This window comes from Oryctolagus cuniculus, chromosome 12 (assembly GCF_051225735.1).
Source record: "Oryctolagus cuniculus isolate XC-2025 breed Fujian yellow rabbit chromosome 12, ASM5122573v1, whole genome shotgun sequence".
Lineage (NCBI taxonomy): Eukaryota > Metazoa > Chordata > Mammalia > Lagomorpha > Leporidae > Oryctolagus > Oryctolagus cuniculus.
The window spans coordinates 9956622-9972421 of record NC_142878.1 but is presented as its reverse complement, the minus strand read 5'-3'; the positions used below and the strand labels follow the sequence as shown (position 1 = coordinate 9972421).

The following is a 15800-nucleotide window of genomic DNA, read 5'->3' as shown; positions in this document are numbered from 1 at the left end:
CCTCGTACAGCAAGAGGCGGCAGGGCAGCCTCCCAGAAGACTCAGTAACAAAGAGGGCTCTCCCAAGGACCGGAATGCCTGGTTGTGCCCGGTGCGGGCTGCTCTCCCGAGGACCGGAACGCCCGGTCGTGCCCGGTGCGGGCTGCTCTCCCGAGGACCGGAACGCCCGGTCGTGCCCGGTGTGGGCTGCTCTCCCGAGGACCGGAACGCCCGGTCGTGCCCGGTGCGGGCTGCTCTCCCGAGGACCGGAACGCCCGGTCGTGCCCGGTGCGGGCTGCTCTCCCGAGGACCGGAACGCCTGGTCGTACCCGGTGCGGGCTGCTCTCCCGAGGACCGGAATGCCTGGTCGTACCCGGTGCGGGCTGCTCTCCCAAGGACAGGCACGCCCAGCCATGCCCGGTGCGGGCTGCTCTCCCAAGGACAGGAACGCCTGGTCATACCCGGTGTGGGCTGCCTGCCTCTGACTGCCTGCCTGTGTCACCTCCCAGGGTTGGAAGAAATCAGACAAGGACCACGGGTGAAGGCCACAGCCGGGGACACAGGCCCGCTAAGAGTGAGACCTGCCTTCCTGTACACGTTACAGCTGCACCAGCAGGGTCGCGGCGCAGACCAGCAGAGCAGAGCTGGGCGAGCGGCCGCACACGTGCGCTCCCAGAGGTGCACCTAGGGAGCCCCAAGGGATCCGAACTGTCTGGCACCTACAGCCACAGCCGGCATTCCACACGGCCCAGCGCCTAGCTGGATGAGTGCAAAGGCTTCCGTTAAATAGCTAGCTTCTAAACAAAATTACAAGGCAGGCTAAAAGGCAAGACAAGAAACTCAGTTTGAAGAGGTACAATGTCAAACCAGACTTGGGTGTGACACAGACGGGACGGAGTTACCAGCCAGGGGATTTAAGGGCAGGGAGAACACGGGGTATAACGGTAAGATTCCGTCTAACACTGCACTGAAACGTCAACACCCTGGAGCAGAGCTCTCCGAAGCCCTGGGCCTGTGTCTGTGCGAGTGTTCCGCTGCCCCCTGCCCGCTGAACTTTTCCCTCTTTTACCAAAAGGGTAAAGCCTTGCGATGCCGGGATTCCCCAGGCAGGTAGTGCGTGCCGCACCTCCTCGGGAAGTAATGCAGCCGGTCCGATACGGAGCACCTCCTTCCCTGCTCTCCTAACCCTGCCTGGACTGTGTTAGGGAAAACTTTCCTCCAATCGCGCACCTTTTACACAAGGAACCGTCCGCGCCAGCTCTTTTCCCGGCAACCTTCCCTCTCGCCTGCAGAAGTGGCCGGGGAAGAACAAACAGGCTTGCACTGGATCGTGTCAGGACCTGGGGCCTGGGCACCCCGAGGCGGGTGCGCCCCCCAAGCGCTGTATGGCTTTTCTCTGAACCACACTGCAGGCCTGCAGCTCACCACGATCGCCTGTTTCCCTGTGCAAGGCTACAGTCCGCGCTGGTGCCTGTCTGAGGTCCTGCATCTCCCGGCATGCCTTCCTAGGACATTCCACACAGGACGCTGGTCCACACGCCGACCCGAGAGGGAAGACTGCGGGCAGGGAGCTGATGAATGGGCACAGAATCACAGCGGAGCCTCCGGGGTCCAGGCTTCTATTATTCAACGCTATCCTCAGGTTACGTTTCATTCACAAAACAGTCTGACACAGCTGCTATGAAACTGTGCGTCTTCAACCACGCGGTCTTACGCTTGCCCCTCCTTGTGTGTAACCACTCAACTGCTGCACGGACGCCCGTTCCCACCAGCTGTGCTCCCCACCTCCGCCCGTTCCCACCACGCTGTGCTCCCCACCTCCAGCCAGGAACCCTCATCGAGCCCCAGGAGTCAGAGCCCAGGACCCGCCCCGAGACGGTGTTTGTGCAAACATCACACACACGCTGTTCAACTTCCAGCAGCTGCGTGTGCCGGCACAACCCCGACAACGGGCAAGCCGGGCCTCCTCACACGGACTGCCTGCTCGCCCTCAGCCCCGGCCCCAGCCCCGGACTGCGGAGCCCCGGCCGCCAGGCCCCCGCCTGGCCCACCACCACGTCTGCCGCTGTCTGCTCTCGGCACTGGCCACACTGCTCTGCCTGCTGACCCTGTATTTCATTGGTTCCATATTTTTTCCTCTGTGGCTTTCAAGTGAAAACACTAAGACTGGCTTCTCCCGAGCACTGCCAAGCGAGCGGGCGACACCTCTCCTTCTGCAGGATGATCCTCACTGCCGCACTGCCGCACACAGGCGGGGCCCTGGCTCTCCCAGCTCCTGGGCACCAAGAGGCAGCCCCTCCACTTGACCGGCTTTCTGGAGACACCCACGCGGAGCTCCGGCCGTTCTTAGAAGGCACAGGCTGCCCCGGTCTGACCGCTGGACAGCTCAGTTCGTCCCTGGGGCACCAGCCACGGCAGCCCCTGCCGGCTTCTCCCTCCACTGGTTACCAACCAGGCACCAAAGACACAACGTTATGACTAAGCCACTTGATCCGCCTGGATTTTATGTAGGGGCTAGCAGAGTTTTTAACGGTCATTTTTCCACATAATTGGGATAGTTTTTAAATCCCAGGGATATGATATTTCGGGTCTTTCCTAATTTAAATAATCTGCTCTGGCCAAAGCGGCCCAGTGGACAGAAAGACCACCGAGGGGTGCCGGCGCTGTCCTAAGCACTGAGGACCTGGGTCCTCAGGTCAGAAGCCAAGCGCTCGGTGCCTGGCGAGAGGGGCTGGCCCGGGGCCCTGGTGCTCCCTGAACTGGCGCGCTCCCTTTCAGGCTGGAGTCTGCGAGAGCGCTCGGGAGACGGCTCCAAGGAGCACCAGCTACACTGCTCTCCCAGCACGCATCCCGCACGGGGAAGAGAACACCTACTGCAGCCGCGGAATGCGAGGGCAAGAAGCAGCACCAAACTTGCTTCTGGCAGGAGACAAGGCCTTTGGAGTCAAGAAGGAAGGGAGTGAGTGAACGGAGGCACCTGAAGAAGACGCCGGAGAAGAGTGCTCTCACAAAGCAAGCACAAGGAAACAGTGGATGGCGGCGCCGCCGGCGTCCTCATCCCCGCCCCTCTGCCCACGCAGTCGGCGGCCACGCAGCACTGCTGAGAGCCTACGGGGTGCACGGCTCTGCTCGACTCGCAACGGGGAGGCAGCCCCATCGTGTTTCCTCTGGAACCATCCCCGCCCCGAGTTTTGAGGACCTGTGACTCTTTCCTTAACTGCACAGTCCTGCTGGTCCGGGGACACAGAGGGAGCCGCCCACACACTTGTCATACCTGGCATCAAGTCCCAGCTCCGCCACCCGCGGCTGCCGCTACCCACAGTCCACAGGGGTAAAGGGGGGCTCGGGAGAGTAGGGCTCCGGGGATTCACCCCCTCATCAGCAGTTCCGCGCCGCCGTCTGGGAAGGACACACAGCACCGAGTGTGTGCACTGTAAATCCCAACTCACCTGCCCCTCGCGACAGCCTGTAAGACGGACGCAGCTGCTGTCCCAACTTGAGGATGGACACTGAGGCACAGAGGACTCAGGGCCCCTGCCCGAGGTCACAGCCGACACGGGCAGAGCCAGGCTGCAGATTCCCTCGGGCCAGCTCTGGCCTACGCCACTGGCCACAGCGGGGCCAAGGCACCACGTGCGTGTAGAACGCGCCTTCCCCAGGGCAGCCACACGGCTTTACCAGGGAGTCTGCGGTGGACGTTAAAATGACGACAACAACAAGACTGGAGGTAGCCGGCAGCCCCCGTCACAACATCGCCTGCCCCGGGCCTCTCCCCAGGCGGGCGGATCTGTGCTGACCTGCAAGGTGTCACGAGCCTCTGTGGCCATTTGCGTGTGACTTGGTCACAATTAGGTAACGATTAAAATGGCAGCTCCTCAATGGCACTGGCCGCCTGACAGGTTCCAACTGCAAGAGGCTAGTGGCTGGCAGGGCAGTGATCATTCCCGCCAACCCAGGAAGTTTTCTTGGCTACAACGGAGTTAGGGCTCAGTGATTTTTTTTTTTAAGTGCTTGAGTCTGAATATATTTATGATATTTCCTTCATCTTATCCCCCATGACAAATGCATAAAATCCAAATTGCATTTCATTACTTTGCTTCACACCAAAGTTCAGCTCCCAGGGGGAGAGAGGGTTACTCACAAGCAAGCCAAACAAATGCCTTGCCCCCCAGCGCCTGGCACCCAGAACGCCAATATTTCTTCTTCTACAAGGTTGCAGAAAGCTCAAAGCCGATGGCAGCAAAGGGGATTCATTAAAAACGCAGCAGAGTAAAATCAATTTGGTTACAGATTAGGCTTCGTGTTGGGTGCTAACCTCTGGGACAGGCACTCGACCGGTTGGCCACGGGGAAGCTTGCTGAGGTGGTGGCTGAGCCCACGGAAGCCAGACCCCCAGAAAACACCCTGCACACACAAGCTACCGCACGGGGCGGGCCAGCCTCTTCCAGGCTCTGAACCACAGTGCCATGCAGGCGGAGCTCGGATGCGACAGAAACTGCGCGGCCCAGGTCTCCCTGGAGCCTGGCGTCCCTCGGAGAGCGGGAGTCCCTCACCACCATCTCTGACCCCTGCACCTATGCTATGCGGGCACCCACGCAAGTAACACGGCTGTGTTCCACGTCACGTGGGTGCACAGGAAGCAGAAAAGCCAAGCACTCACTGTGAAAGCACAGCGTCCTGGAATCCCAAGTCCCAAACTGCCCCCACCTCTCCCAGGCTGGCACCCGCTCTGCCCTCCTCTCCGTCTCCACCCTCTCCGTCCAGCCCCACCGACTCCACTGTGAGACAGGACCGTAGAAGGCAAGCTGTGGCTGCATGAGGCGTTACTCGCCAGGCAGGGACGCTGCGTGATTAACGTCTGGTCATTTTACGTCAGCAGTTACGTGAAGGCCCTGAGAAGACTCAAACTCAAACAACGCAATAATAGTAATAAGAACGACATTACGTACTTGTGACTTCTTGTAAGAAATCCAGACACGGCCGGCTACTTCCAGAGATGCTTACTGAGACAGCCAGTGGGGTCTGCCCCTCGTAGTTCCTTGTGTTCGTGTCCGCTCCGTAATTATACAACATCCGTGCACACAGCACATCGTCCCTGAGGGCGGACAAGTGCAGAGGGGTCTGGCCGTCCTCTAAGCGCCCCAAGTTTGTGTCTGCCCCTCTCTGGAGGAACATGCGGCAGTAGGAGTGATTGCTCTTGATCACGGCGTAGCGCAGCAGGAAGCCGTTCTGGATGTCGATGTTGGCATTGTGGTCCAGCAGGATCTTCACGCAGCTGGACCGCTCGCGGATAATGGCGAGCTGAAGCGGCGTCGTGCCTTTATCGCTGAGCGGGTCGACCTCGGCCTTGAACTCCAGTAGGAGCCGGACAAACGAGTCCCTCCCGTAGTGGGCAGCCACGTGGAGGGGAGTCCAGCCGTCGTTGCTTTTGGCATTAATGATGTCGCTCCTGTATTCAGACTCCAACATCAGGCGTGCAATCCGGGCCCGGCCATGCATGGCTGCATAATGAAGAGCGGTGAAGCCTCCGATTAAGTCCTTCACTGTGGGGTCGGCTGGAGTTGAAACCAAAGCGAGACGTTAGCGGACCTCGGCCGAGAGCACACCCTCCAGGGCGCAGCACGCTGGTGCCCCGGCTCACACACACGCGGAGACCCAACACCATCAGGAGGCAGCGAGTACGATTCTCCCCCCGCCCCCGGCTTCACGAAGCGCTAATTTTCCCAGAAAATAAACCTGAGCAGAAAAGTGACCCAGCCTGGGCCAACGGAGGGAGACTTAGCAAGTATTTCAACAGGCAGACGAAGAACAGAGTCCAGCTCCCCACCAGCACTTCCCCCTTCTTGGCTCGCTGAACCACGGCCTGGGGTGCAGCCACCCCCCACCCCCTACCCTGTGTCTGTGTTGTTTCGTATGTCTCTCCTGTTTGGTTTTGGTTTTATTTTCTCCTGTGCTTCTTCTTGGTCTTAAAAGAGAAGTGTGTGTCGCAACACCCGCTGCTCCAAATGACGACGTACTGTGTCTGGCAGGCCGACTGTCTCAGGGCACGTTAGGTAAAAATACTAATTGTCAGCGGCTTTCCGTGGTCTGTGGAAAGCCCAAGGCATGTAAGGTTGTAGTGAAATGACCTGGATAACGCGTGTTCTCACCACAGAAAAGCCTAGTCTGCACTCTTGGTTTTTCATGAACTTTATCGTTCATCAGAATTGAGAAGGACAGTATGTGACAAACTCGGAGAAACCCGAGCACCGTACACATTTTTCTAAAAGTTTCCAAAAACCGGCACTCAACTGCTACTGGGGAGAAGCTGTTATCTGACCCTTCCAGCGCCTTCCTCCGTCACCTGCCTCAGCTCCTCCCCCGAGCCACAGGCCAGTGCTCTGCGGCTTCCGTCCCACTGACTTCTCTGGGCAATGGCAGAACAAGAGAGTTTTGTGTCTTTTCCTTCAAAGCCATGATTCCATGGCTAAGACAAACTGTTCAGACCAAACTAAGATCAGAACGCTTTCTTCTTATACACTGCCCTTAATTGCTGGTCTGTTTACAGAAGAGAGAAAATAATGTTTTTCACATGTTAAATGACTCCAAAGTTATGGGTGTAAATATTCAAGTATTATTTGATAAAATATCACTTAGTTCTGCAACAGAGAACAGCCGGATGCTCTCCCGGAATCGATGGGGCAGAGAAACTGTAAAACAGGAATAATACCAAAACAGTGCACATTTCAGGTAAGAAGGAGCTGTTAATAAAACATACAAAAGCAAGTTACATTTGTGTAGGTTTCCAAAATCATTTAGTATAGAGAAAGGACACAGAGGTAGTTCTACTTTTATCTATTTAGAGAAAATGAGGCTGTCCTGTCGCCCTTGGTCTTAAAGGAAAGAAAATCAAACTGTAACTATTCCCCACAAAGCTTAAAAAAAAAAAAAAAAAAGCAAGAACATTTTGCCATGGCACTCTGCTGCCACCTACTGGTAAAGCATACATATGCGCTACTCCTGCCACTGATCCACAGAGCTCTGGTCCCGGGAACCTGCCTCATTCACCAGGCTGGGGCTAGGTGTGGACCGGCAGGGTTTTTAGGGGATCACCTCTACCCTAACGAAACAATAAACTGTCCTAGTGTCGATTCCAATCTCCACCTGCCCAGCCACTGCTTCCACGTGCTCTCTCTTAACCTATACTCCAGCCTTTCACCCTCCAAAGTGCCTTTAGGGTGCCAGGCACCACCCTGTCTGCAGCCTGCACTCCTGACAGTAACATCAAAGTTCCGTTACAGCAGATCCCGCTTGTCCCTCTGCTCCCCACTCAGGACTTAAGAACTTCGCTGCCCCCTGAGCTGAGGACGCTCACAGCCTGACATGGCAGTGACCTGCTTCCTAAAGCCACTGCACTGAGAGCACCTGGGGACACAGCACAGAACGAGGAGCTGGGGGGTGCAGGGCAGCGCTAACAGAACGGGAGATGCAAGGCAGAACTGAAGGACTATTATCAGCCAATGCAATAAGACAAGAAAACGAGTTCACTTGGGAAAGCAACAGAAACCTCAAAACACCTGGGTATTAAGAAATGTGCCAGGCACCCATGGAGAAAACCTTGCTGAGGGAGCTAAAACTCCCCCAAAACACAACCCCGGCCACTGGCCACTTCGATGACTTCTTCCCTTCCCTTTAGCAAACGCTTCCCCCAGGCAGGGCTTATTCTAAACAAGCGGCAGGTAATCTCAACAAACCCATTTAAATCAGTCTACCTACCAATCTATGCAAGGGGACATTCCTGCCATCAGCTTTTCTTTTTCTAACAGCTTTACTGAGGTAGAATAAAATTCACTCCACTTGAGAGAGACTGGTGAGCCTGCTAACCCTACACAGTCATCACGTACCCACAGCCACTCCAAACACACAGCACTTCAGCACCAGGAGGCTCCTTCCTGCCTGCTCCCGTCAGTTCCCTGCCAGCACTCCAGCCCCGCGCAGAGCACTGGCCAGCGGAAGTTCTGCCTTTCCTAAAAGCTGAGGTAAATGGACTCTGTGAAAAGTGCTGTCTCGGCCTCACTTCCCTTGGCCTGGTGTCTCTGAACTCCATCCGAGTGGCTGTGTGTGCAGCTGTCCGTCTCCCCACATTGCTGAGCAGTGTTCCAAATACTGACGCAGAACCTAAGCACCCGTGAGCACACAGACATCAGGGTACTTCTCATCTGAAGGCCTGAGTAAGGCCAGCGTGAACACTCACACTGTGTGGGTGGCCGCGTTCCCACCTTCACCTGGGTAAACACCAGCACCGCTGGTCACGCGGTAATGAACCTCAGACTCTGTTCTCACCGGCACGCATTCCCCCGGCATCCTCAGTAATTCTAACTTCACCGGTTCCACAGTGAAACCATGGCTTCCTGTGCTCTTGGGTTGCCTCTCCCTCAGACCTGGTGACACGTGGCTCATTCACATACCTTCTTTTGTGAACTATTCACCAATCTCATAACTGAACAGTAAGGTCTCTTTATGTATTCTAGAGACAAGCCCTTTGCTAGATGTTTTGCAAGTATTTTTACCTAATTTGCGGCTTGCCTTTTCATTTTTAAAAATTTATTTATTTGAAAGTCAGAATTACAGGGAGAGGGAGAGGGGGAGGGGAAAGGGGAGAGGAATAGGGAAAGAATCTTCCATTTGATTCACCCCCAAAATGGCCGCAATGGCCAGGACTGGGCCAGGCTGAAGCCAGAGCCAGGAGCTTCCTCTGGTCTCCCACATGGGTGCAGGACCCAAGGACTTGGGCCATCCTCTGCTGCCTTCCCAGGCGCCATCAGCAGGCAGCTAGATCAGAAGTGGAGCAGCCCGGACTCAAATCAGTGCCCACATGGGAGGCTGGCGCCTCAAGCCTCAGACAGTTGCTTAACCTGCGACCTCACAATGCTGGACCCTGCCTTTTCATTTTCATACTATTTTTGAAGATTCAAATTTTAAATTTTGAAGCTTGCTTTTGGTGTCTGATTAAGACACCTTTGAAAAACATCACAAAGGTGTTCTGGTTTCTTGCAGGAATTTTGCATTTTAGCTTATTTTTAAAAGGTTTATTTATTTTGTTTGAAAAAGTCTTAAGGAGGGGGAAGAGACAGAAAGAAACAGAGAGACAAAGTGAAGAGAAAAGAGAGGACTTCCATTTATTGGTTCACTCCCCCAAAAGGCCAGAATGAAGACAAGAGCCTGGAACCCACTCTGGTCTCCAACATCGGTGCGGGGGCGCAGGCACTCTGGCCATCCCCTGCCGCTTTGCCAGGCGCGTCGGCAGGGAGCCAGATCACCAGTGGGGCAGCCTGGAATGGAACTGGCACTCAAGTCACAGCTATGGTTCAACTGCACAGCACTGCCTGATGCCCGCCCTAGCTCTCTAGATTGGTGATCTACTACTTGATTTCTGTGTACAGTATAAAGTAAGGTCAAGTCCATTATTCTCTGTACAGGTATCTGTTCCAACACAATGATTTATGCTGGTGTTTTTGCAGAAAAATCAACTTACCATATAACTACAGGTCTATTTCTGAATTTTGTTCTGCCCCAGTGATCTAAAGTCTACCCACATACCAATACCAGACTGGTCTGACTACTGGAGCTTTACATAAGTTTGGATAGAGGTGGTGTAAGTCCTCCAACCTTCCATAACACTGGGGAAGGAGACAGGTGTCTACGCAGCATCACATCTCCCCCTGGGGCACCTGCGTCCCACACTGGAGTGCCTGGGTTTGAGTCCCACCTCCGCTCCCATTTCTAGCTTCCCCAAGCCATACCCCACTGCCTCATTCCTGATAGCTCATCACTGTGCACGTCTAAGTTAGAGCTTTTCACAGAGGCCCCTCCTGAGGGTTTGCAAGTCACCCCTTGCTCAGTCTTCACCACGGAAAGCTACTTACTAAATGCACATGCATTCTCTGCATCAACTTAAGTGAGCACTTGCTATCTTTTATTCTACTCACTCTACTGATTTTCAGATTTTAAACAAATCTTGGATTCCCAATAACTAGTTAGAGGGCAGGCATTTGGCCTAGCAGTTAACAAGCTAGGCTGAAGTTAAGATGAACTATCTGGGTTTGAGTACCAGCTCTGGCTCTTGATTCTAGCTTCGCTAATACAAACCCTAGGAGGCAGCAGGCTGATGGCTCAAGTGGTTGAGTTTCTGCCACCCACATGGGAGACCTGGATTGAGTTCCCAGCTCCTGGCTTTGGCCTGGTCCAGCCCCAGCTACTACTGACATCTGGGGAGTGATACAGATAGGAGTTTTCTCCTTCTTTCTGCCTCTCAAATTAAAAATGACAACAACTTGTCCATGATGCAACATCTTTTACTTTTTTAAAGATTTATTTATTTGAAAGGCAGAGGCAGAGAGAGAGAGAGAGAGGTCTTCCATCTGCTGGTTCACTCCCCAGATGGCCACAACGGCCAGAGCTGAGCTGATTTGAAGTCAGGAGCCAGGAGCTTCCTCTGGGTCTCCCACATGGGTGCAGGGGCCCAAGGACTTGGGCCACCTTCTTCTGCTTTCCCAGGCCATAGCAGAGAGCTGGATCAGAAGGGGAGCAGGTGGGACTCAAACCAGTGCCCACACCGCAGGTGCTATGGCACGCTATTACCAGCTATGCCACAGCACTGGCTCCTCAGCTTTCTTTTACACATTCTAAAACATATGTACATTATTGCAATAATACTCTAATTGCTAAATTTTTCTATCTGGCCACTGAGAATGCTTCCATTTTTAAAAACTATATACAATGAGTAATGACATTTTTAGGCAGATTAAGTTTGTTTCCTTGGCTATAGCAGTTTGTTACTTTAATTAAATTTAAATTTAAACAGAAGTGGGTTTTTGGGAAAAGGCTACTTTTTTTTTTTTTCCACAGGCAGAGTGGACAGTGAGAGAGAGAGACAGAGAGAAAGGTCTTCCTTTTGCCGTTGGTTCACCCTCCAATGGCCGCCGTGGCCAGCGCGCTGCGGCCGGCGCACCGTGCTGATCCGATGGCAGGAGCCAGGTACTTATCCTGGTCTCCCATGGGGTGCAGGGCCCAAGGACTTGGGCCATCCTCCACTGCACTCCCTGGCCACAGCAGAGAGCTGGCCTGGAAGAGGGGCAACCGGGACAGAATCCGGTGCCCCAACCGGGACTAGAACCCGGTGTGCTGGCGCCGCAAGGCGGAGGATTAGCCTAGTGAGCCGCGGCGCCAGCGCCATTTTTAAGGTCCTAATACACACTGCTGAGCTGCTTCCCAAAGGCGTCCTCAGGAGTTCTCGCAACGTGCCTGCTCACCACAGCTGCGACTGTGATCCTCAGACTCTCTGTTTTTGAAAAGCTACAAACAGTTCCAAGTGTCCTGCTGCGGTTCCCTGACCGCTGCCTTCTCTCTCCCGCCATTTCCTCCGGTCTCACCAAGGGCTCCTTCCGCCTCACCAGGAGGACCCAGGTGCTTCCCGGGTCCCTGGGGGACGGGTGTCCGTAGCGTCAGGCCAGTGTGCAAAAACACTGAATGTGAAGATGAATAAGTGCACTAGGATAGGGTCTCTTCGTTGTATTTCTTGAAATACATCTACATAGGCTCGGAAGTTACAGATTCAACACGGGAAAGTCAAGATGACAACGATGGGCTCCCTCTAATTCTCACTCGGCAACAGATTCCTCCCTTACAGTTCCAACAGCGCACTCGCCTGGCCAGAGAGACTGCCAGGACTTGAGGTATTACTGTGTGCATCCCAGAGGTGCTGGAAAACTCTCTATCTAGCTATCTATCTAGTTAAAGATTTTATTTTATTATTTATTTTACTTATTTGAAAGGTAGAGCTAGTGAGAGAGGAGAGACATGGGACAAATCTCCCATCTGCTGGTTCACTCCCCTCATGGCTGCAATGACTGAGCTGGACCAGGCTGAAACCAGGACAGGAACTTCTTTCAGGTGTCCCACAAGGCTGCAGGAGCCTAAAGACTTGGGCCATCCTCCACAGCTTTCCCAGGCACATCAGCAGGGAGCTGGATTGAAAGTGGAGCAGCTGGGACTCAAACCAGCACTCATGTGGGATGCTGGTGCTGCAAGCCATGGCTTTAACCCACTGAGCCACAGCACTGGCCCCCGCTACATTTTTGAACATCATAAAACCCTAAGCTTTCAGCACTTTGAAGCAGGATGTTTGAAAGTAAGGCAGCATGGGCCAGTGCTGTGGCGTAGCGGGTAAAGCTGCCACCTGCAGTGCCGGCATCCCAAATGGGTGCTGGTTCAAGTCCCGGTTGCCCCACTTCCGATCCAGATCTCTGCTTTGGCCTGGGACAGCAGTGGAAGATGGCAAAAGTCCCTGGGCCCCTGCACTCATGTGGGAGACCCGGAGGAAGCTCCTGGCTCCTGATCAGCATAGCTCCGGTCATGCGGCCAACTGGGGAGTAGACCAGCGGATGGAGGACCTCTCTTTCTCTCCTTCTCTCTGTATAACTCTGCCTTTCAAACAAATAAATAAATCTTAAAAAAAAAAAAAAAGAAAAGAAAAAAGAAAAGCAAGGCAGCAAACTAACACCTGTCTGCATAGGTAGATCCCGACACATCTGTGCCGCCCAATATGGCAGCTACCAGTCTTAGAATGTGGCCAGTGTAATTAAAGAACTGAATTTTTAACTGAAGTTTAATTAGCCACGGTGTGCTATGGACCACACGTCTACATTAAACTAACAAGAAAACCTCACTCCCACCGCGCCCTTTCTGCAACGCCGACAGCACCAGCTACCCACACTCGCCCACAGGGGCAGCCGGGACGGCCCCACGTAGCGCTGCCCCACTGAGTTCCTCCTTGGCAGTCAGAGGTGGCCGCTCGGCTCCCAGTAGGCTCGGACCTGACGCTGCCAAAGCCTGCTCCTTTAACACGTGTGAGACACAACCTCCGGTTGGTGTTTTGTCCTCTACACTTGCGTCCCGTTAATCCCGCCGACTCCCCTGCTCCTCACCTAACCTTGACCTTCAACTGATGCCAACTCCTTCCTTCCCATTCCTTAGGCCCCAACCTGCGGCTATCCTGGGTCTCCTTCCCTCCCACCTGTGGCATGGCCACGAGCTGTGACCAGTGAACGCGCTAGATCCCAGGTCTGCGTCTCCCAGGCCTCGCCGCCAGTGTCTTCCCAGCTCAGTGACGCCCTAGAATAAGGGACTGGATAGGACCCCACCCTACTCGGCCATTTCTCAGCTCCTAAAAGCAAACATGCTCCCCGTCCCTCCTCCAACCCTCCACACCTGGCGTGCTCCGTGTGTGGCACCCCCACCCCCCACCCACATACCCAAGATCTCCACTGGAACCTCACCGTCTCTAGGAACCCCACCGTCTCTAGGAACCTCACTGTCTCTAGGAACCCTTCCTTGCGCCCAAGTCCCGCACCCCAGCAGGCAGTGAGGGTGTGCCACATGCTCCTCCACACGGCAGGCGGGGGAGGGGAGGGGAGGGGAGTGACTTTGGTGATTTTGCAAAGTGCGTTGATGAACTCAGGCAGCTTTCGAATCCCGCCGAGGGCGGCCCATTTCTCAGCAACGCTGGAGGACAGCTGCCTCAGGGGGCTGCAGCGAGGCTCTGTGAGCAAAGCAGATGTGGGTCCTACCCTCAGGAAGACAAAGCCTTACGGGAACAAAGGGATCACCTAACAGGACGTAAACCAGATCTCATCTGACCCGCTGGGTGGCGAGACAGGGTTTCCCCAGTCGGCACAAGGAAGGCGAAGGAACAGTGAGCATGCGCAGGACCCGGGCACTCCCAGGCAAAGCCTGCGCTCAGGGACCCCCAGGGACTGCCAGGGACTGCCAGGAGGCAGAGGGGCCGCCAGGGACCACCAGGGACTGCCAGGAGGCAGAGGGGCACGGCTCAAAGCTGGAGCTGGGCACTACAAGCCGTGTGTGCATGGGAAGGGCCAGGAGCACCGTCCTAGGGAAACGGGGACCCACTGATGGACTCCACGCAAGCATTTGCATCTCCTTGTGTAACAGACCGCGTTACCTGGAGGCGGCTGGGAGGAGGAGGAGCCAGGGCGCCCTGCCCAACAGTAGGGCAGTGTCGCCTGTCAAAGACTCGGCAAGTATGCCACAGGCACGACCAACCAGAACAAGCATCTGGTCAAACTGCAGGAGAGGAAAAGGGGTACAGGATGGTTTCTGGGCTTGGGCGTGGCCAGTCCAGGCCACGGTGCTGTTCACTGGGAAGGACGCAGTGCAGGGCCACAGCGTGGGCTGTGCTCCCACGTCCACATCCATGAGGATGGAGAAGCTGAACAGAGTCGATACACTGGTCTAGAGCCCAGAGCCCAGGCCCAGACTAAACACACAGCAGAGGGAGCCTCGCCAGGGCCACGGCGGAGTCGGGAGCGGGGTTTCCTCTCCTACCAACTTTCCCAGTGGTTGGCAATGTGCTAGGGAAAGGGGAGCAGGTGGACACAGCCACACGAGAGCTGACGAGGGGCTTCTCCAAGCCACTTCTGTTGTTTCTGACGAAGAGTAACGAGGGGTGGGTGTGGCTGCACAGCAGGTTAAACTGCCCCCTGGGACGCCGGCATCCCATATTTGAGGGCCGGGATCACCTCCACTGCCAATCCAGTTTCCTGCTAACCCGCACCGTGGGAGATGGCAGGCCACGGCTGAAATATTTGTGTCTTTGCCACCCAATGGGAGGCCTAGATGGTTCCTGGCTTCATCCTGGCCTATCCCTGCTGTGGGCATTTGGGGAGTGAACCACCATTTCTAATTTAAAAAATCTAAAAACTGTTTTTAGAAGATGAAAAAACTTGCTACAGAGCAAGAGCAGAGTGGCTGAGGCAGTCCCTGCTGCACAGGGACACCACGTCAGAAGGCAGAAACGGACACGTCTGTGCCTGAAAACTTTCTGTCCAACCCAGCAGAGCACAGCAGTGGGGAAGGAAGGGAGAGAACTTAGGCACTGGCACGTCTGGTACCAGACACAAAAATCCATTCTGACAGAGTGAAGACTTAAATGCCACAAAAGCTTTTAGAAGAATATATAGACAAATAATGGCCCTTAGTACGGCGTATCTCCTAAACAAGACGCAAAAGGCACAAACCATAGGCAAAGGAAAAGTAGGCTCACCTACATTAGAACACAGGCTTCTGCCGATAAAAACATCCAGAGAAAAGCAGGCGGGCACCGTGGCGCAGGCCCAGCTGCCCTGGGCTGCCCACACCCCGTATCCGGGGGCTCGGGCTCAAGCCTCAGCTCCGGTGCCTCTGCTCCAGCTTCCTAGCAATGCTCTGAGAGGCAGCAGGTGATGGCCCAAGTGCCTGGGTCCCTGTCACCCATGTGGGAGGCCTGGATGGATGGGATTCCGGGCTCCAGGCTTTGGCTGGACGCAGCTCCAGCTGTTGCAGTGGCAGGGGGTGGGGGTGGGAGTGGGGTGTGAAGTAGCAGATAGGAGTCCCCTCTGCCTCTCCTAAAACCCGCAAAACAATGCAAAAGAACTACAACCTTGGAGAAGGTTACTCAACACATAACTAACAGAGGAGAGTGTATTTAACAATTCCTACGAGTCGATTTTTAAAAAAGATAAAAAAGCTCAGTCTTCAGATGTTTTGCTACTCACGTCTTTTTTATAAAAAAATAAGAAGGCATGCGTGTCATACAGGAAAAGCCAGCCACGTGCTAAGCGGCTCTCGCTAAGGGGGGTGCGGTCAGCGCAGGCAATAAGGACACAAGCAGCACAACCTCCCAGAGGCCACCTCGTCAGTATCCACCCTGCAACAACCACCCTCCAGGAACCATTCAAGACAGCAGCTTTCCCACAGGCAGGAAGGTCTGTCAAGGACACCCTCCG

General features: G+C 54.8%; 1 protein-coding gene across 3 annotated transcripts in view; it reads right to left on the bottom strand.

The window, feature by feature from the left end:
• ASB7 (ankyrin repeat and SOCS box containing 7) overlaps positions 1-15800 on the bottom strand; it is a 40849-nt gene that overhangs the window by 12568 nt on the left and 12481 nt on the right. For 2 of the 3 annotated variants that reach the window (XM_008248763.5, XM_008248762.5), the window contains one exon: positions 4929-5534. In XM_008248763.5, coding sequence (XP_008246985.1) covers positions 4929-5534 — 606 coding nt within the window. Of the gene's footprint in view, positions 1-4928; positions 5535-5871; positions 6555-15800 lie in introns of those variants that run through there. The other variant, XM_089311160.1, reaches the window with a different exon arrangement.